This window comes from Balaenoptera acutorostrata, chromosome 8 (genome assembly GCF_949987535.1).
Source record: "Balaenoptera acutorostrata chromosome 8, mBalAcu1.1, whole genome shotgun sequence".
NCBI lineage: Eukaryota > Metazoa > Chordata > Mammalia > Artiodactyla > Balaenopteridae > Balaenoptera > Balaenoptera acutorostrata.
The window spans coordinates 538,197-561,538 of record NC_080071.1 but is presented as its reverse complement, the minus strand read 5'-3'; the positions used below and the strand labels follow the sequence as shown (position 1 = coordinate 561,538).

The window sequence follows — 23,342 nt, the reverse complement described above, 5'->3', positions numbered from 1 at the left end:
GCAACTCCACTCTCCTGGTTGCTCAGGGAAAATCCTCAGTATCACCCTTGTATCTCTCTCCCTCCCTCTCCCCACACCAGTAAATCATAATGGTTTTACCTTACAACAATGTCTCTCAATCTGGGCAGTACTGACATTTGGGCAGGATAATTCTTTATTGTGCGGGCTGTCCTCTACATTTTAGAGTGTTTAGCAGCATCCCTGGCTTCTACTCACAGATGTAGCTAGCACAACCCAGTTGTGACAACCAGCTGTGACATTCCCAAATGTCCCCTGCTGGGCACAATCTCCCCTGGTAGAAAACCACGGCCTTAAATATATCCGACCTCCAACCCCTTCTCACCACCTTCTCTGCCATGACCTTCATTCAAGCTATTATCATCACTCGTCCTTATTTCTATAGTAGCCTCCCAGCTGGTTTCCTTGTGACCACTTGCTCAACTGACCACCCAAGATAATCCTATTAAAATATTATTTTTTAAAAAAAGATCATGTCACCACTCTCTAAAAACTCCCCCATGTCTTTCTATCTCGCCCAAGAGTAAAAGCCAAAATTGTATTCCAGCCTATGAAGACATACCTGATTTGGGCCTGATTACCCCTCTGACCTGACCTCCTATCACTGCCCCCCATGTTCACTCTGCTCCAGCCCAGTGGCCTCTTCTCTGGTCCTCAAACATGCCACAGCCACGCCTGCTTCAGGGCCTTTTGCTCTTGCGGTTCCCCCCCATCTGGGATATTCCCTGATATCCCCATGGCTGGCTCCCTCACTTCCTTCAGGTCTTTACTCAAATCCCCTTCCTCAGTGAGGCAGCCCATAGCCCACCCACTGCAAATGTCAGTCTCTCAGATATCACTTACGTGTGGAATCTTAAAAAATGATGCAAATGAACTTATTTACGAAACAGAAACAGACTTCCCGAGATAGAAAACAAACTTATGGTTAACAAGGGGGAAAGGTGGGCGGGGGGATAAATTAAGAATCTGGGAGTAATATACACACACTACTATATATAAAATAGATAAACAAGGCCCTACTGTATAGCACAGGGAACTATACTCAATATTTTGTAATAACCTATATGGGAAAAGAATCTGAAAAAGAATATATATATAACTGAATCAGTCTGCTGTACAGTGAAACTAATACATTATAAATCAACTATACTTCAATAAAAAAATAAATTAAAAAACTACAATGAGAAAAAAACTTAGTCTCTCACCTATCACTGCATATCCTTCCTCCTTGCCTTATCTTTCCTCCTAAGCACTCATCACCATCCAACACACTCTCTATTTAACTTCTTGATCGTGTTTATTAGCCTGTTCATGAGGATCAAGGATTTGTCAGTTTTATTCTCAACTTATCTCATGTATTTGTAATAGTGCCTCGCACACAATAAGGTCTCAACAAGGATCAGAGGAATGAATGAACCTCTTAGGACCAATACTGAGAAATTTTTTAAGAGACCACTATTTATTGTGGCTTCAGAGGCCATGATCTGTTCATCTCTACAAAGCATGCAGACATGAATAGCTATGTGTTTACTTAAAACAACAAGCAGCATCACTCCTTATCTGATACTCTTGTTGACATGATCCTTCTTTCTTGGCATGGATGTCAAATTGCCCAACACTAAATATAGATCAACAGATCTCATCACAATGATGACAGGCATTCAACAGCCTTGCCAGATCAATGACCCCACAGCCTACATCTCATCAGACACTCACACAGTAGAGAAATCTTTAGCAACATAACATATCATTCACTTATTATTCATCAATCCATTGTTTTTCCAAAGCCAGGACTCACTTAGAAATGCTTCTAATTTGGATGCGGTTGAGTAACATCTAACCTATGGGCTCAGGGGAAAAACAATAGATACCAGCAAAGAGCTTAAGTGATTGGTGCCACAATCTAAATCCAGAGAATGGTTTCCAGGTTTCTAAAATAAGGTATATTTATCTGGGTCTCCAGGGAAATCTGTTCAAATTCCAGATTACACTGGACCTGAGTTGGTGGATTTGATAATATACTACAAAAAAAATGCAGTTAATTTCAACTGCAATCGAGCTTTTTTTTAATCCAAATGAGAAATAATAAATCATGCATAAGTAGGTACAGATTCTAAGATGTTGAGGTTGTCTTTGAAGGTGATGACCCAGAATGCTCTAGGGCATATGACTCCTCAAATTGATTTACTGCCTTTAAAATAATGTTGCATTCATGTCAGTACTATTTATAATAGCAAAAAACTAAAAGCCACTGAAATGCCAGGCAATAGGGAAAGAAAAGATAAACCAATAGGGCACTGTTTAAATAAATTATTAAACAAAAGTACAAAAGAAAACTATGCAACCATTAAAAGATGAAACTGACCCATGTGCACTAATGTGTAATATTCATCAAGACATCATTATATGATAAAAGCAACCTGGAGAATATGATTCTGCCAAGTATGATTCTGATTGTTTGAAACAGTGTTTGTGTGAATGTACAAACAGGTATGTAAAAATTAGATATTTTCAGATCCACATTCTCCACCATTCCACACTTGGCTTCCTGCCCAGGAGGCAGGTCTGTATGGAGGCATCGATGGGTTCCCTTCCCTTGCCTTGTGGCTTCTGGTTGGATTCAGCCAATGAGATCCCTGGCAGGAGATGTGAGGACAAAGACCATTCATCACCTTGAGCCTCTTCCCAACTTTTCTCTGCACTTTGTTTATATCCCTCTAAAGGCCACAGCATCTCTCAAGCACCCTCTCCATAAAAAAGTTTTCTCTCCAGATTCCAGAAACTACTTCCTTCCTTTGCCCCTGCAGACCCAGTGTTATAAAGATTGATACCTGCTCAGGGGCACTCCACAATTCCTTGTGGCTGATCTTAAACCTTGCTCATACTTTCCTACTTCTGTAAATAGTTCTTCTATTAAACTCTTCTCAATGAACTACTTCGCATGCACCATTTCTTTTTTTGGCAGAACCCTAACTAATAATTATAGTAAAACTTATGTGTGTGCATTTTGTGTGATTTATATACACAACTATGCATAGAGATGTACTTACATGTGCAAGGAATGTTTCTGAAGGATATATAAGAAAAGGGAGAGTGGAACACATGGCCTAGACTTTGGCTTTTAATTTTATATCTCTGAAATTTTTTCAACTTTTAAAATGTCTGATCACATACAAGTAATAAATGTATAATTGAGAAATGAAACCATATGGGAAAAAATATATGTTATTAGCTTTTTGATGGCACACTAATGAGGGAAAGAATAAATACCAGAGAAAATGAGAGTGATGACATGGATATTCATTTTGAACAGTGCAAAATATCTGTTGGGAAGCATCACTTCTGAAACTTAAGTGTGACAGCTATCAAAGTGTCCATCCACCGTAGAGTGGGTCTGTATCAGCTTGTTCCATTGACCTACTTTTAGAAAAGCAGGCCTATTTCTAAAATTTCCTTCAAAATAAGCCCATTTTCTTTTAAATTTATTTACTTTTTAAATTTATTTATTTTTGGCCGCGTTGGGTCTTTGTTGCTGCACGCGGGCTTTCTCTAGTTGCAGCAAGCGGGGGCTACTCTTCGTTGCAGAAGCCCATTGTCTTAATGCATCCCATTCACGTTTCAGATTTGCTACTTTCCATCTTAATTGCACTTTTTTGAGAACTTTAGACAGGAGTACAGTCATATAAATGTGCTTATTTAGATCTGATAAAATGTTTACTCTTTTCTGATTGAAATAAAATAGCCCCATTCACATAAAGGCAATCTTGACTTTTAGAACTATTTCCAAACTTCCTAAAACTACAGTGAGGTAAAAAATGAAAATCACTAATGTAGTATTAGAGCCCACAATTAAATTAATTTATAGGGGCTTTAATGCAATTAAATTTCCTCCAGACTGTATCTCTAATGGTGCTGGGGTTTTACTTAATACACTTTACAGCATAATTCACTTTCGTTTTTGCAAAACCTTTTAAATATTGCAAATATCACTATTATACATATTTCCATGGTGACATAATACGTTTGCAGTCTATTTAATTTACGGATGATGAGACTAAAGTGAAAACTCTCTGAGGACCATAGATCTTCTACAACATCACATTTTCCAGTTCTAAGATATCAGGTGTATAAGTTATCTCTATTTGCAAGAATGGACTCTTGAAACAGTAATACATATTTTAAATGATCTGATTGTGAAACTTTAAGAAAATTAAAATCTAGGGCAAAGAAAAACATCAGTGATACAAACAGCCAAGATATTTGAGGTTCATAATTTAAACTGATAAAGTATTAGCCTTTAAAATTAAACAGATCTTTTCCAAAGCCACATTAAGGAAATATCTAGAAAAGAACATAAGTTATATGCAAGTCTCCAAACCTCAACTCAACTTATTCATATACTTATGTATGAGGTAGCTTAGGATCTCAGAACACATTAAGGCAACTGTAAAATTATAACTAATGGGCAAAGTTGTTAGGATAATATTTCATGCTCCAAAACTTAGATATACAGAATCTATGCTAGAAAACATTCAATAATAAATAGCTAACTAGTTTGTACCCTAAAAGAAAGAGACATGTATTATTGGTCCAAAGCATTTTTAGCTGAGGATATCAGCTAAATTCAGAAGCCATTTTCGCTACAAATGTGCTGCACAGTGGTGATATATTTGACAAAGGAGAAGCAGGTGTAACTATGGAAATCATAACTTTAATTGACAACAACATGAAAATTCAGAAGGATAACAAGCATCATGGATGGAGGTGACAATTATGCAGGAATAAGAATCAAATGTATTATAAAGAAGAAGAATCTATTTTTTCCCTCTCTGGAGATTTCCCACTACTCCACACATAAGAAGTACAAGGATGGAAAGAAGAGTCTTCTCATTAATGAAAATGGGACAAAGGAAGAGCCAGGACATCCCTACCTGGTTTCCAGATGAACTGATTATCCTTTTTGCCTTCCAAATGAGCTGCATGGGACAGCAAGAAAGAAAGTAATAGAAATAGCTTCCTCATTCTCCTCCATACCCAGCGAGTGACAGCCAGATTACCCTTTGGAAACATTCTTCAGATTTTCAGCCTCTTGACTTGCCTATTCCTAAAAGAAAAAAGAACATCGCATAAGTTTCTTCTGTAAAGAAATTACAAAAAACTCACTTGGACTGCTAGAACCTTTAGCATAATGACATTACAAATGTACCATGACCATAAAGAAAGATTTACAAAATATTAACATTTTAAGGTCAGATGTGAATTAGCCCATGCTTTCAATCCTTACCCATGAAAGGTGTTATCAATTCTAGGGATTCTACAGTCCCCCAATCAGTTTACTTTTGCTTTTAAGAGCAGGGTTGGCAGATACCTGGTACATTCCCTCCTTCTACTCAGCCAAACTCCTTGAGGAGCCCACGATTTTTGGAGAAAGATCTGTACATACAGCAAAGTCCAAATAGGGCAATGAACATTCTAACAATGGTATTAAGAAAGTGACAGAGAAAGAATGAGGAAAAGGCAATCAGTTCTTCTGTGGTGAGAAAAAAAAAACAGAGGGAAATCTCCACAAGGTAATATTTGAGAGGAGCCAGGGAAAAGGGCTTGAAGGTGCCAGGAAGGGCATTTCAGGCCAAGAGAACTAGGTGCTGAAATGCATTTTGTGTTTGGGGACCGGGGAGTGGGCAAGTGGCTACAGTGAAGGACACATGCAGGAGGGAGAAATGGACAGATATGAGATTTAGAACGTAGGTTGGGAAACAAATTATAAAAAGCCTTGAGTGTCATGTGAGAGATTTGGGCTTCATTCTGTAAATAATAACAATAAGAATCACAGGAGAGCAAATGACTTTTAAATAACTGACATCAGTGAACATAATATTCATAACATGATTACAAAGAAATTGAGGCCAGTTATGAAACTAGAGAAATAGTCCACGCAAGTACTGATGAATGAGAGAATCAGGAGAAGTTTGAAAGGTAGTGCAGAGGCTGGGTTTAAAGGATTTGGTTAACAACTGGGTGAGATGTATGAGAGAGAGAGAATAGAAAAGACAGATTCCAGACCAATGGGACTCCTCTACCAAAAATGAGAAATGGGAAGAGGGGAAGGTTTAAAAAGGAAGATAAAGAGAATTTTCTTTAGAGAATATTAAGTTTGATGTGCCTACAGGACATCCAGGTAGTTGCCCAAAAGATAATAAGAAAATTCTACGTGGAATTAAAGAGATCTGGGGTAACCTGCCACAATACATGTATTAGAAAAACACATTAAGACAGATAAGTGTAGGGCAATAAAAGGATGGAACAGTGAGAAAGGATGTCAAGGGTAGAAGCTTTTCCCCCTAAACATTTACCAAAGAATTGGTAAAAGTGGGTAGCAAGTCTGACTGTGAACTTCCTAGTGACCAAAAAAAAAAAAAAAAAAAAAGTGGCTACTATAGCCCTCATATACGTAGGAGTAAAGTATATATTCTTTTTTTATTGTTTTAGGAGAAGCCATTCCCCTGCTTCCAAGCACTGGTGGAATTTTACCCCAAGAGTTCTCATCAACACAGATGCTGTGCTGAGCAATGCACTCAACACATCACTGCATCTATAAAACAGACAACAGCAATGTGTGGTCAGTGGGGTCTTGGGATCTTCTAGAACACTCCAAGGGTACAGTGGCAAAAGTACAAATCAGTGAAAATGATTCTACGAGGAATCAACCAATAGAGTTCAAGTACACAGCTCTCTGATGTCCTGCCTTGGTCCAGGGATGAAGATAATATTTGGATAAGCAACCAAATGCTTTTCTTCAAATTTCTGCATTGCATGCCAATATCGAAAAGAGTGGAATGCTCCAGCTGAAATCAAACAGAGCTCCCCTGTTTGACTGTCCCTATGAGTGGCCTGTTAGACTATTCCATGGAACCTTTGGGGCACTACTGGACCCGATTCATAAACCTCTGGACTAGATGCAAACTGTACCCCCTTACATGAGACATCTTTGTGTATACACACACACACACACACACAAACCCACACCCTAGATGATGGGTATTTCACTTTGCTAATGACAAATCCACATTCTTAACAAGCAACACAACAATGAATGGTTTGGGAACTGTATCATGATATTTTAAAGTCTACACACACACACACACGTGAATAGGTGATTAATTCTTCAAAGTTTAGATTTGCTACAAAACTTTAGTATGGACATTTTTTAGAAGGCACCATTGCCATGAATTCCATTAAGGCACCTGAAAAACATCAAAATACTGCCCCCATAAAACAAGATAACTTCCTAGTGAATCCTACAAATCAAGTTAGTTGAAAAATATACCCCTGGGAAAGCAAGTGAACTGGCCTTCTGTATAATGATGGATTAAGTCATTGTAATGTTAGAGAACGTTCGATAAAAACGATGATTTGCGTTATAGGGTAGTTTACCTTAAGCTATTATTATTATTACTGTTAATAAATTCGGTAACCAGCAGGACCAGCTGTCTACTGAGGCCACTTCTTTTGTGATGGGAAACGACCAGGGTATGGAAGATGGCTCTGTTCATTCTCATGAGTGGGAGACATGGTTTCAGCATATCTAAAAGCATATCCGTGTCAATACAATGTAAGCCAAGGATACAGAGGACCAGAAGCATGTTTGTTAGACTCTAAATGGCCACAGGTGGGAACCCAAAAAGAGATTTAAAAGGAGGTCCAGTGAGACTGTATGTGAGCTGGATTGATTAGCCAATAATTTGTATATAAATATTTTGAATTTTGCATCAATTTTGGGTTTTAATTGCAAGACCTGAACACAGGTTGCTGTCAGCCCTGGTCTTCTTTTAGGCTCCCTGCCTGGTACAGAGCCCTGTACTGACTCTGCAAAGGGACCCACTGGCTTTAAGGGTCCTTTTGTGTTCACCAAAGCCAGTGGAAGATCCCTGAGCAGAGTGGCTTGGGGTGCCTACTGGACACCTGTAGTCACCATTATCTCCTGGCTATCACCAATTAACAAGGATAGGGACAGTACAGACATAGAGAACAGACTTCTGGTTGCCAAGGGGGAGGAGGGTTGGGGAGGGAAGGATTGGGAGTTTGGGATTAGCAGATGCAAACTATTATATATAGAATGGATAAACAACAAGGTCCTACTGTATAGCACAGGGAACTCTACTCAATATCCTGTGATAAACCATAATGGAAAAGAATATGAAAAATAATATATATATGTATAACTGACTCACTTTGCTGTACAGCAGAAATTAACACAACATTATAAATCAACTATATGGCAATAAGATTTTTTAAAAAAACAAGGATAGTTACAGTAGAAACCTAAGACTAATCTTTACCAAAAAAAAAAAAAAAAAAAATCTGAAATAGAGCTCTTAGAGAATGTACCAAAATATCTCAGTTCAAGATGCCACAGCAATCTTATTCCTAAAAACACCCACACGTTTTTAGTATCTGTATTACCTATAATCCTATACCTCGTTACCTCTCTTTTCCCAAGAAGCGTGAGGACAGAAGATGGGAAACTAGGTTTGATGACGCTTCCACCATTCGCCATGCTGCAAGCTTTACATCCACTAGTAAATGGAGAATCTCTGTTGAGTTGATGGAACGTGCAGGATGGAATTTGAAGAGGTATGTCTTACTGCACTAAACTATGCTGCCTCGCTTCCCTCTAAAGACCTGAAACTCACTAAATTATTCCACGGAAGACACCGGGCGTCATTCTTGTATCTATTACTTGAATAAGCCACACAAGAGTTCACGATAAACAAAATAAGAGGAAACAAGAAACAATTAGAGCTGCCACTCCTCTGTTAGTAAAACACAAATGGAAAAATGCTGTGACTATGATGAAAAAATATATTATGCAGGAAGCATGTGCTACCCACGATGGCATGAATAATTTATCTCAGGAAGATCTTTGAGTGTCCAAATCAACTTATTTACTCTATATCTTAGCATCCAAAATGTATTTGCAAGGTTAGCTCTAAACTGATGAATACTAAGAGAAATAAAAAAACATAGTTTCTCCTTTTAGCCTCAGTTTTCTAATCATTTAAAGGCCATTCAAACTATGAAAAATGTGCCTTACACTTCATATGCATTTCATTTTCCCTTAAATGTAATCTTATTGATGAAGTCCTTGAATATCTAAAAAGGTACAAAACTTAAAAATAAAATAAAAACTGTTCCAATTTGCTTGCAGCCTGAAGGAATAGCAATGAGGAGGAGAAAAGCAAACTTGAACGTGCATATCCCGATAGCGCCATCTCATGGCAACTGTGCAGAGACAATGGTTCAATAAAGATGGCCGAGTAACAGGGGCTGGAGGGGAGGACGCCCACTGTCAGGACCGACTCAACTGACCAGGACGGAGACTCCAACCAGTTGCCTAATGCAAGTTAACTAACACTGCTGGAGAAATCACAGAAGCATTTGCTTTTTCTCAGCCATTTGCCTAATTTCTGATGGCAATATGGTGCACTGCATTCCATCCCTCACAATCTGTCAATATACAAAATACTGACCTGAGCACTTCACTGAACTCTCACCACAGCCTTATGAATTAGTTATTCACATTATCCCCTACTTTAGAGATGAGGAAACTGAGGCATGGAGAGGTAAGTGACAAGCCCAAGGTCACAGAGGTAGTAAGTTGTTCACAATCGATCTCAGTGACCCTCCTCTGAAAGGAGAGAGACTTATAATGTGACCCAATACCAACGCAAGTAATTTTGCATAGCCCTGAAAATGTAGATCCCTTCTAACCCTGTGTAGGGTCTCTCAGCAGCTTGTGCAAGGCAATTTACATCTCATTTCACTTAATCCTCACATAATACTATGAGCAATTATTCTTATTTTTCAGATGTAGAAGAAACTGGTCATTGAGGATGTTAAATAATTATTCCAAGGTCACCTCAGCTAGAAAACATCAAAGCTGGATTAAAAATGGCCTGAGCCCACAGCCCTGATCTGCTTAGAGCATCACACGTGGTGACCCTGGCTGGTCCCCCAGCCTGGGAGCCTCAGGGTCCCACCTACAAAATGAGGAGGGCCATCATCCCATAGCCCTTAGAGGGTATGGATGCAATCAAATAATGGACGGAAAGTTCTGAGGTGAGTGCCTGCCAGAGAGAGAGAGCACTCACTGAAGTTTTACTGTTCCTATTGTCAAGATTCTCTCAAAATTCAGAAAAACACTGGCTCTAGCAATATTTCAGGGAAGGTTTGAATGTTACCCTGCCCTGCGCCAAAGGACTGAGGGATGATTTTTTTCAACCTCCCAATCTTGTGACTTCGTGCCATATTTTTGAAGAGCTAAAAGCACTCTGTAGCAAGAACCCCATTAAGGATTCACAATGACCCTGTGAAGGAGAAAGCAGGTATTATCATCTCTATGTTATGAGAGGGTACCCTCTGGCCTTGCAATGACAAGACATTTAGTAACTTCCTCAAACCTTTTAACTGCCAGCCTCTTCTTCCATGTACCTCACTGCGGAATCCTAAACTACATCAAATACAAGCATGGGAGGCCTGCAAGCATACCATAAAATATACAATGAGTTTGGGTTTACGGTATTAATAATTGCCATAGATTTGTATCACATAACAAAGCCACAGAAAATTGTGCAAGAAGTCCACACAAATATTTTACCTATCTCTGAGCAAACTTTTGCCACAGGACATACTGATAGAAAGAGGGCCTGAAACCAGTCTGCCAAACCTTCTAAACCAACTTGGTAGCTGTGGCAGACATCACTATATTCTGTCTTCTAGAACTACAATTTTTTTTTTTAAACATCTTCACTGGAGTATAATTGCTTTACAATGCTGTGTTAGTTTCTGATGTATAAAAAAGTGAATCAGCTATATGCATACATATATCCCCATATCCCCTCCCTCTTGCATCTCCCTCCCACCCTCCCTATCCCACCCCTCTAGGTGGTCACAAAGCACCGAGCTGATCTCCCTGTGCTATGCAGCTGCTTCCCACTAGCTACCTATTTTACATTTGGTAGTGTATATATGTCCATGCCACTCTCTCACTTCATCCCAGCTTACCCTTCCCCCTCCCATGTCCTCAAGTCCATTCTCTAGGTCTGTGTCTTTATTCCTGTCCTGCCCCTAGGTTCATCTTTTTTTTTTTTTTTTTTTTTTTAGATTCCATATATATGTGTTAGCATACGGTATTTGTTTTCCTCTTTCTGACTTACTTCACTCTGTATGACAGACTCTAGGCCCATCCACCTCACTACAAATAACTCAATTTCATTTCTTTTTATGGCTGAGTAATATTCCATTGTATATATGTGCCACATCTTCTTTATCCATTCATCCGATGATGGACACTTAGGTTGCTTCCATGTCCTGGCTATTGTAAATAGAGCTGCAATGAACATTGTGGTACCTGACTCTTTTTGAATTATGGTTTTCTCAGGGTATATGCCCAGTAGTGGGATTGCTGGGTTGTATGGTAGTTCTATTTTTAGTTTTCTAAGGAACCTCCATACTATGTTGTCCATAGTGGCTGTATCAATTTACATTCCCACCAACAGTGCAAGAGGGTTTCCTTTTCTCCACACCCTCTCCAGCATTTACTGTTTGTAGATTTTTTGATGATGGTCATTCTGACCAGTGTGAGGTGACACCTCATTGTAGTTTTGATTTGCATTTCTCTACTGGTTAGTGATGTTGAGCATCCTTTCATGTGTTTGTTGGCAATCTGTATATATTCTTTGGAGAAATGTCTATTTAGGTCTTCTGCCCATTTTTCGATTGGGTTGTTTTTTTGATATTGAGCTGCATGGGCTGCTTGTATATTTTGGAGATTAATCCTTTGTCAGTTGCTTCATCTGTAAATATTTTCTCCCATTCTGAGGGTTGTCTTTTCATCTTGTTCATGGTTTCCTTTGCTGTGCAAAAGCTTTTAAGTTTCATTAGGTCCCATTTGTTTATTTTTGTTTTTATTTCCATTTGTCTAGGAGGTGGGTCTAAAAGGATCTTGCTGTGATTTATGTCATAGAGTGTTCTGCCTATGTTTTCCTCTAAGACTTTTATAGTGTCTGGCCTTACATTTAGCTCTTTAATCCATTTTGAGTTTATTTTTGTGTATGGTGTTAGGGAGTGTTCTAATTTCATTCTTTTACATGCAGCTGTCCATTTCTCCCAGCACCACTTATTGAAGAGGCTGTCTTTTTTCCATTATATATTCTTGCCTCCTTTATTAAAGATAAGGTGACCATATGTGTGTGGGTTTATCTCTGGGCTTTCTATCCTGTTCCATTGATCTATATTTCTGTTTTTGTACCAGTACTATACTGACTGGATTACTCTAGCTTGGTAGTATAGTCTGAGGTCAGGGAGCCTGATTCCTCCAGCTCTGTTTCTCTTTCTTAAGATTGCTTTGGCTACTCAGAGTCTTTTGTGTTTCCATACAAATTGTGAAATTTTTTGTTCTAGTTCTGTGAAAAATGCCATTGGTAGTTTGATAGGGATTGCATTGAATGTGTATATTGCTTTGGGTAGTGTAGTCATTTTCACAATGTTGATTCTTCCAATCCAAGAACATGGTATCTCTCCATCTGTTTTTATTACCTTTAATTTCTTTCATCAGTGTCTTATAGTTTTCTGCATACAGGTCTTTTGTCTCCTTAGGTAGGTTTATTCCTGGGTATTTTATTCTTTTTGTTGCAGTGGTAAATGGGACTGGTTCCTTAATTTCTCTTTCAAATTTTTCATCATTAATGCATAGGAATGCAAGAGATTTCTGTGCATTAATTTTGTATCCTGCTACTTTACCAAATTCATTGATTAGTTCTAGTAGAGTAGAGTTCTTAGCTCTTCCTGGTAGTGTCTTTAGGATTCTCTATGTATAGTATCATGTCATCTGCAAACAGTGACAGTTTTACTTCTTCTTTTCCGATTTGGATTCCTTTTATTTCTTTTCTTCTCTGATTGCTGTGGCTAAAACTTCCCTTGATCATTATGTGGTATCCTTCTTTGTCTCTTGTAAAAGTCTTTATTTTAAAGTCTATTTTGTCTGATATGAGAATTGCTGCTCCAGCTTTTTTTTTTAATAGATTCATTTTTTAAAATTTTCATTTATTTTTGGCTGCGTTGAGTCTTTCTTGCTGTGCGCGGGCTTTCTCTAGTTGCAGCAAGTGGGGGCTACTCTTCATTGCAGTGCGTGAGCTTCTCATTGCGGTGGCTTCTCTTGTTGCGGAGCACAGGCTCTAGGCACGCCGGCTTCAGTAGTTGTGGCACGAGGGCTCAGCAGTTGTGGCTCGCGGGCTCTAGAGCGCAAGCTCAGTAGTTGTGGTGCACAGGCTTAGTTGCTACGTGGCATGTGGGATCTTCCCAGACCAGGGCTCAAACCCATGTCCCCTGCATTGGCAGGCAGATTCCCAAACACTGTGCCACCAGGGAAGCCCCTCCAGCTTTCTTTTGATTTCCATTTGCATGGAATATCTTTTTCCATCCTCTCACTTTCAGTCTGTATGTGTCCCTAGATCTGATGTGGATCTCTTGTAGACAGCATATCTACAGGTCTTGTTTATGTATCCATTCAGCCAGTCTGTGTCTTTTGGTTGGAGCATTTAATCCATTTACATTTAAGGTAATTATTGATATGTATGTTCCTATTACCATTTTCTTAATTGTTTTGGGTTTGTTTTTGTAGGTTTTTTCCTTCTCTTGTGTTTCCTGCCTAGAGAAGTTCCTTTAGCATTTGTTGTAAAGCTGGTTTGGTGGTGCTGAATTCTCTTAACTTTTGCTTGTCTGTAAAGGTTTTAATTTCTCCATTGAATCTGAATGAGATCCTTGCTGGGTAGAGTAATCTTGGCTGTAGGTTTTTCCCTTTCATCACTTTAAATATGTCCTGCCACTCCCTTCTGGCTTGCAGAGTTTCTGCTGAAAGATCAGCTGTTAACCTTATGGGGATTCCCTTGTATGTTATTTGTTGTTTTTCCCTTGCTGCTTTTAATATTTTTCCTTTGTATTTAATTTTTGATAGTTTGATTAATATGTGTTTTGGCGTGTTTCTCCTTGGATTTATCCTGTATGGGACTCTCTGTGCTTCCTGGACTTGATTGACTATTTCCTTTCCCATGTTAGGGAAGTTTTAAACTATAATGTCTTCAAATATTTTCTCAGACCCTTTCTTTTTCTCTTCTTCTTCGGGACTCCTATAATTCAAATGTTGGTGTGTTTAATATTATACCAGAGGTCTCTGAGACTATCCTCAATTCTTTTCATTCTTTTTTCTTTATTCTGCTCTGTGGTAGTTATTTCCACTCTTTTATCTTCCAGGTCACTTATCTGTTCTTCTGCCTCAGTTATTCTGCTATTGATTCCTTCTAGAGAATTTTTAATTTCATTTTTTTGTGTTGTTCATCATTGTCTGTTTGCTCTTTAGTTCTTCTAGGTCCTTGTTAAATGTTTCTTGTATTTTCTCCATTCTATTTCCAAGATTTTGGATCACCTTTACTATCATTACTCTGAATTCTTTTTCTGGTAGATTGCCTATTTCCTCCTCATTTGTTTGGTCTGTGGGTTTTTACCTTGCTCCTTCGTCTGCTGCATATTTCTCTGCCTCTCATTTTGCTTCACTTATTGTGTTTGGGGGTCTCCTTTTCACAGCCTGCAGGTTCATAGTTCCCATTGTTTTTGGTGTCTGCCCCCAGTGAGTAAGGTTGGTTCAGTGGCTTGTGTAGGCTTCCTGGTGGAGGGGACTGGTGCCTGTGTTCTGGTGGATGAGGCTGGATCTTGTCTTTCTGGTGGGCAGGACCATGTCCAGTTGTGTTTTGGGGTGTCTGTGAACTTATTATGATTTTAGGCAGCCTCTCTGCAAACGGGTGGGGTTGTATTCCTGTCTTGCTAGTTGTTTGGTATGGGGTGTCCAGCACTGTAGCTTGCTGGTCATTGAGTGGAGCTGGGTCTTAGTGTTGAGACGGAGATCTCTGGGAGAGCTCTTGCCGATTGATATTTCCTGGGGCTGTGAGGTCTCTGGTGGTCCAGTGTCCTGAACTTGGCTCTCCCACCTCAGAGGCTCAGGCCTGACACCCAGCTGGAGCACCCAGACCCTGTCAGCCACACAGTATAGGAGCATCCATAGACCTCAACCCTCATGCTGATCTTTCCACTTGGATTCCACTCCAGGGGCACAAAGCAAACAAACTGGGCTCTCACAGAGTGCAGTAACTTGTGGTGCATCACACTGTCAGCATTCATGTTTCCTGCAAAGGTTCATCTCGGTAATGGCACCACCGTGTGAAGATTCCTTCAAGATACTCAGTCTTGGTCAGACAGGCTGGGACCTGGGACCTTTTGCTGCAGTGTTTGCATGTGGACCTAGAACTACAGTTTTTAAAGAATGTCCACTGGCTATTTTAAGAAAAAAAAATCATATTTGCAAATTTCCTTGTAGCACAGTGGCCACATGACACAGTTCTGGCCAATGATTTGCAGATACAAGTGTCAAGAAGAGGATGGGATTTTTCTCCAATAAAAATATAAAACCCCCCAAAAGTATGAAAGTATGGTTCTTTGCCATTGGCCCCTTTCCCCATGATCCCTGCCTGGAACACAGATATTAATGCCTGGAGGTGTCAGAGCCATCTGAAGGCCATGGGATGAATGCCACCCATTAAGAATGATGGAGCGGGAGGCAGATGAAGTCTGAGACTCAGACGCCATCATGGAGCTACAGCAACTGTCCTAGATTGTCAACTTCTGGACTTTCTGACGTGTGAGAAAAATAAACTCTTTTGTTTTAAGGCACTTTTTTGTGTGTTTTCTGTTACACGAGCTGAAAGCAACTCCAACGCCTATGGTATCCACGTCCCTGGATGCAGAATGTCTATTTACAGACATACCTATTTGTGTGAGTGTGCCTGTCTCTATGACTTCTACAGACTGAAACGCAACTTCTCACATGGTTCAAGCAACACAATGAACCTCTCTGGAAACCTGAACGAAGATGGCCCTGTTTCTAAGCAGGTGACGTTGGTTTATTCCCCAAGTTGGCTTCTTTAGGTAATACGTGCATTATTCAAAGAAAAGCAGGCACATCTATTGTCATGTTTCATAAGTGTCATCACAGTGAAGAAAGGGGCACTTCATCTATGATGAACTACATGTAAGAGAGATAATAATTACTGTGGCAAGCTGCCTCAGATTCTCCAATAAGAACAAATCCACCCATAGAGACATAGTCTAAAATAAGAACATATTTCTGGTGCTACCTTCTATGCAGTTGCCAAGCCCTCCCTGGTTCAGAGGGTATTAGGACATGTTGTTCTTGTAATTTTAGAACCAACTCATCATCATCTGATGGAAAAGCATCTAGATAGCTCATAGAATCATGTCCTCATGATTGAATCCCTGGTTGTTGCTCAAATCTTCCACGACTCCCTCCTTAATGAGTTTTTTCACTTGGGACAGAGCAAACCAAATCTCATTTTTTTACTTCCCACTGGCCCCTTCTTCTTAGCCTCCTTTTCTAGTATTTCCTCTCATTTTGACCTCTAAATGGATATACCTCTAACTTTGTCCTCAAACTCCTTTTCTTCTCTAACTTTGATCATTCCTCAAGAGATCTTATTTATTCCCCCCAGCTTTAAATACTGTGCTTAATGATTCTTGTTTCTCCATATCCACTCCCATACCTCCAGTCCTGACTTCTTTCCTGAACTTACACACTCAACTTACCACTGAATATCCCCACTTGGATATCTGAGAGCAACTCACACAGAACACACACAACGGAGCTCATGATTCTCCTATGTCGTCCACAGCCCATTCTCCCTTCGGTGTCCCCATCTCCATTAAGGCATCACACTGCCCTAGACCAGAAGCCCAGGAGTCCTCCTAAAATCCTTTCTTTTTCTCACATCTGAAAACCAATCCATCAGCCAAACTAGGTGGCAACACCTTCCTAATCTATCCAGCATCAAGCCACTTCCCATCCTCTTCCTTAGTGCCAAGCTGCCATCATTTCTCACCTGAGCTACTGTACCTGTCTCCTACCTGGTTTTCCTGTCTTCACTCTTGGTTGCTTCTATGCATGCTCCAAAGAAAATCCAGGATAATCTTTAGGAAAGAAAAATATACTTCCCTCCTTAAAATGCTCTCATGGTTTCCATCATAGCATAAAATTTAAAGATTCTGCTGGTTGGACTTCTGCTTCCTCTCCTTCTGACCATTCTCCATTCATTCCTGTAGCCCATAACCCAGACACACTGGCCCCTTTCTTGTTCCTCAAGGATATACCTTCTCAAGGCCCTTGTGCTATTTTTCATTAGGTAACCACCATACAACTTGCTTTCTCAGTTCATTAAACTCAAAGGCCTTCCCAAACCAATCTGTTCAGCACAGTTGCAATCACTCTATCCCCTTAAGGTTTGTTTGTTGTTTGTTTCTTTGTAACACTTCGAAAAGATCATCTAGTGTATGTCAGTTTATTTGTTTACTTTCTGCTCCTCTAGTATCATCTAAATAGTTTATCTTGTTCACTGTTATAAACCCAGCACCTAGTATACTGCCTGGAAAACAGTAAATGTTCAATAAATATTTGCTAAACAAGTGAATGGATTATGGAGTCTACACGTGTAAATTTTTTCCTAGTTAAATTTTCTTGATCTCGGACCACAATCCTGATGAAGAGGCTTTTCCATGCAATGAGAGACAGATGGATAGAAAAGCCCATATTTCCACATTGGTTTGAATTTCTGAATTATCTTCTCTGTGCTCAGTAAAGTTAATTTAGGTAACTTGTGAAACCCTAAAAATCACGTGGGCAATGGTAAATAGCTGAAAAATTCTTTCCACTTTACGAATAAATTACAGACATCCCACTGTACCACCCCGAAAAGTTATCAAGAATAGAAAAAGTTCTATACTGTCTAAACTTTTAAAATTCTCGTGAAGGGCTTTTTTTTTTTTTTTTTACAGAGTAGGAAAAAATAAAAGTTAAATAGATTGATAGAAATAATATGAAAAAAAATCATAAGGGAGTCACTAAAGAAAAAATAAAATCTATGACATCTCCTATTTGGAGAAGCTTAGGTTAATAAAAAGAAGATGCATTCAACTTGAAAGCATTACATTCTAGAAGAGTAATAAAATTAGTAGAATCACTTCTGTAGATAGTTTAGGAAATAAAACAGGCATCTAACGGTATTAGCCTATAGTAGTCCAGCCTTCTTGAAGATGCAGGGAAGAATTTGATAACCTCTTTTTACCACATTTTACAAACAGATAAACAAGTGTGTGTGTGTGTGTGTGTGTGTGTGTGTGTGTATGTTTTATATGTATGAGTACAGACAGAGAGTAATTTTATGTGGGCTTATATTTAACAGTTACTCTAAAGAGTTTTATAAGAATTCAGGAGAATTTGAATGTGTGAACAAGATAAAATTCTCTTTTCAAATGCTATTGACCTTTGAAATTAAAAAAATACTTAATTACTCATTAATATTTTCTGCAGTATAAGATCCTAAATATTTAATGTCAGGAGAGTTTCCAGTTAAACTATAAATATAGCTTTGTGTTCTCTTGATTAATTATGCATCTACTGTTGCAAAGGAACTTTCTGAAATATGTATCCACAGTTGACATAAAAATAATAACATGTTTATAAGCCTATAAAATTTCCCAGCAGTTTCTTCTATTATCTTTTATAAGCGTTCATTTATTATGGTTGGGCACTGCCCATTAACAAGTTGCTCATCACATTCAGGAGATTTGACAGAATTTATTTTTCATCCTGTCTCATCTCATTCTTCTCAAAAGAATGGAGTGATATCTGAAAGAGAACATTCCAAACAAAGTTGAAAAGCAAATGGTGTTTTTAGATTCTTCGTTTACTGCATAAACTAAAAGGAAAGTTGCAAGAACATGCTTAACCAATGGAAAACAGACTATATTCTTTCTACCAGCATCTCCAAAGGTTTTCTATTGTTTCTAGACATTTCAAACAGATCAACAAAGCCTGAAGGCACTTGTTTTGAAATATATTTCATTTACCACTATCATACATTAAAAAAATGCAGTACATACATTTAATCAATATTATCTACCCCCAATTTCACAGAAACAGGCAGAAATTGATGATACTAAGTAAAAAGTACTTCACAAACTATATTACACTATTAATGTGTGTGTACGTACACATACACACACACACACATACTTTTAAAATAGTAAAATGATCAAAACGCAAAACCAAAATTTTCAAAGAGTGATTTCTCTCAGAGAAAAAAGAAAAGTTCACTGGATAGCCTGGCAATTTGCCACTGGAAATTTTACATTTAGAAATTTAATTACAAACTTAGATAAGTGGATTATAATGAAAGATATCTCTAGTAAGGGAGCCCAGACAGAAGCATCATGAATGCATTAAAGAAAACACCAGAGAGAGAACTTTCCATCAGCAGAAAGACTTTAATTAAACAGCAATAGGATGGATCTCTTCTGTGAAATGATATTTCTGTTACCCGCAGTTCATTAAAACTATTTACTATATAATATATTTTTTGAAACCAACTCTAGAAGGTATGTTTAAACCATTCACTCTCAGTTATGAGGGCAGAAAACTGTGGGTATGGAGAAGCAAAAAGATCCATTGGTAAAATGTCAGAATGAAAAACCGTCTCTTTGCATGTTGTCCTTGGTCAATTGAGCCTGAAGTGGTTCCACACTGCATGGGGACCCATGGGCTTCAAGAGAAGGCAAATGAGCCAGCAGTGACCACCAAAGCATCCAATGAATGTTAGCAGTGGTTCAATAGGGACAACCAAGAGGACGGCTGAGATCAGTGTTAATAACATCAGTTGTCCACACTTTTATTTTTGGCATGAATTCAAGTATTTACTTGGGGTACTAGGTTGTTAAAGACTGCATTTTCGAAAGCCTCAACAATATTCCTGTGGCTTCTGCAGTGTCCAACCAAAAGTTTTTTCCTCGAGGTCAGGGGTCATATTTTCTTCATTTTGTATTCCTACATTGTAGCCCAATACCTAGACCCAGTAGCAAATGTTGAATAAATGAAGGGATGAATGAAGTGAATAAGTACAACAGGATGCATTCTACTCCAATAAAATTATAATGAACAAAAAAAATTGGGCTCAGAAAGCCAGTAACCTCAAACACAGACAAAAAAGTTATTCTAATTATGCTTCCCCCCAACCATTGCAAAATTCTATTCTTCCAGACTTTCTTAGATAACTAATGTTTACTCTTCACCCTATCAACATTACACCTTTTCTAACACACACTTTCCAGACTGCTGCCAATTCCACAGTTGGAATGAGGTACAATGGTGGAGGATCTCTATGGCCCCAAGGAGGGAAACTTTTCTGAGTGTAATAGTACATGGAAAATGAAATGCCAAGTACATATTTTAATAAAACAAGTAAACATTAATTGAAGAATAGGTAAAGTTCTTAAAATAAAATGATTCATATCTCTTGGACTAGCAGTCTTGTTCAACTGTCAGATGCCTTATAATTTCTAGAAATAATGACTCACTTTTCCAGAGTTAAGAATGAATTACAGGAAGCCTTCAAAGGACCTGGATCTTTAATATAATATGTTTTAGCACAGTATTTTTTATTAAAATTCAAAACATAACTTCCGACACTTCTGCTATATTTTCTATATCAGAGCATCAGATATTAACAGCAACACAGACATGACCTCTTGTCAGTTAGGGGAGGAGGAATACTGCTTAGAAATCTGAAGGTCAGGAAGAGATGTCTGTGGGAACAAAAGCTACAGTCTGAGAGAGAGAAACCTCTTAAAATCATTCAAACGAAAACGATACAATCTAAATGCATTAATTCAAACACAAGGTGAGCTTATGAAAAACTAGGTAAATGACAAGAATGAAACTAAAACAGGCATTCTCACAAATGTCTAAAAAAGAAATCTCATTCTGCCCTGTTGGCTACATCACTGGAAAAGTGACAATCACACACACTCCACAGGTATTTATAATATTTTGGGGGAAGCAGAGGTAAAGTTCATCATCCAAGCTGATCAAATCATACTCAGGTAGAATTGTATATTAATGAGACAAGAAGTAACATGTCACCTGTGGGTCATTTGTATCACTTTGTTCTGTGGCCACAGGTGTACTTTAATCCGCCACCTGCTTTAGAACTTCCCCCTGTCACAGGGTGTGGGTGCTGACTAAGCCTAGACAATGGGAGATGATTCACTCCAACAAATCTTTGCCATTGTTTTAAAAAAGTAGACTGATATTTACAGAGGATCGATAGTCTTACAAGAAGAACACTGCTTCAAACTGCTGATGTCAGCTTCCAGTGATGATATCAATTCTTAACTGATGATGTCATAGTCCCTTGACAATTTCCAATACATGCCATTGGTTTTCTATACACCTGCTCCTCCTCTTCCTCTAGAGAAACTTTTCTTGCATGTTCTAGCTCACAAACACAAGAGGAAATGGATGTTGAAGTCAATGCTGAAACATGTAAAAGAATATTGATAGCACTGACACAAACAATTAAAGGGTCAGCGAATTAAAAGGATGCTAGAAGAGATTTCTATAACTCAAAGTTTCTCAAATATTCTTAGCAGTAATTCGATATTTTCGGTGACAGGGAATTAATTCAATGCTCTACAAAGCAACCCATTCCATTTTGGGATAGCGCCAATTACTAGGACATGTGTCTCAACCCAGAATAGTTGTTCTCCTTTCTTTATCTAAAGCTTTTGATCTTAACTCTTCCCTTTGCAGTTATAGCTAAAGGATATCTCCTCTGTCTTCCACAAGACAAAACTTCAGTTTTCCTCTTTTCTAGGCTAAATATGTCCAGCTCTTTCAACTATTCCCCATTATTCTTGGTTTCCACATCCTTCACCTATATGACCCCTCTCTCCAGACATTCCTCCAAAAGGTGAAGGTCAGTTCTCTGGAGAAGGACAGGGCTGTGAGCCATCAGTGCTCAGAATCACAGTAGCTGGCCAGGTAAAGGGGATTTGGATGGGGCAACAACTGGCCCAGAAATAATCCTAAGTACAGGGAGGAAAAAAAACAAACAAACTTGTGCACAGAAGTATGCATATCAGGGATTATTATTAACATTAATTAGAAACATGGTTAATGTTAATTAGAAAGACAGTAACCTTGGGCTTCCCTGGTGGCGCAGTGGTTGAGAATCTGCCTGCCAATGCAGGGCACACGGGTTCGAGCCCTGGTCTGGGAAGATCCCACATGCCGCGGAGCAACTAGGCCCCTGAGCCACAACTACTGAGCCTGCGCGTCTGGAGCCTGTGCTCCGCAGCAAGAGAGGCCGCGATAGTGAGAGGCCCGCGCACCGCGATGAAGAGTGGCCCCCGCTTGCCGCAACTAGAGAAGGCCCTCGCACAGAAATGAAGACCCAACACAGCCATAAATAAATTAAAAAAAAAAAAAAAAAAAGACAGTAACCTAAATGTCTACTCTAAAGAAATGATTAACTTTGCTATATCTACTCAAAGGAGTACTGTGTAGCCATATCACACCGTTACAAAGAGTACAAAAATATGGAAAATGTGCATTGTTAAGTTTTTTAAACTTCAATATTTATTATATTTGACTAAAATGATGAGGGAAAAATTTATGCATGACATTTTTTTCTGGAAAAAAAAGTATACGAAGAATGTTAGTTGTATTTAAGTGGCAGAAATAGGAAAGATTTTATTCTTCTTTGTCTCCTTACTCAAGCTTAAAAAAAATTTAATTAGGATATGCAATTCAGACTACCTTCATTTTACAGGTTTTTGAAAGAAAACCTGGAGAATACTCTGTGCATACCCAGCACCAAATGCGGCACAACTTGGAGTGTATATTGAGTGCTTAATAAGCATCTGGTGCCTGTTGGAAGAAGCCAAGTCAGTCAGGCCATTTTACTGCACTGTGTGGATTTTGGCAATTTGTCAGCGAAACTATGTTTTCCCAGGAAGAAAAAATAATCTGCTGCAAAAGAAACGTTAATGACTATTTTTAAAACAGTGTTGTCTCCCGGCGTAGCCATTCTTCTCCAAGTAGCAAAGAGTGGGTGAGCTTCTCCCCTCCTCTGTGCTCCACAAAGAACATCTAAACACAGAGTTACCATCAACTTTTTAATGGAAATGCCTGGAGCAAGACAGGAAGCAGACCCTTGGGTTTTATGGTCCCACGAAAATAATCAAGGCTTGTGGCAGGATAACTTTTATACCTTTTATCATGAAAATTAAAATAAATGTAAACAATTTGCCTCTTTCATGAAGGTAATCTCAGTTTGATTTATTTGTGTCGAAGCTGATCCCGGGCTCGA

The 23,342-nt window shown here is 38.8% G+C and overlaps 1 protein-coding gene across 1 annotated transcript in view; it reads right to left on the bottom strand.

Annotated features, from left to right (window-relative positions):
• The window catches only part of THSD7B (thrombospondin type 1 domain containing 7B), a 1,122,472-nt gene that overhangs the window by 758,308 nt on the left and 340,822 nt on the right, over nucleotides 1-23,342 (bottom strand). The window contains exon 4 of the mRNA XM_057551976.1: nucleotides 4,950-5,122. Within this exon, the coding sequence (XP_057407959.1) occupies nucleotides 4,950-5,088 (139 nt within the window). The 5' untranslated portion in view covers nucleotides 5,089-5,122. The remainder of the gene's footprint in view (nucleotides 1-4,949; nucleotides 5,123-23,342) is intronic.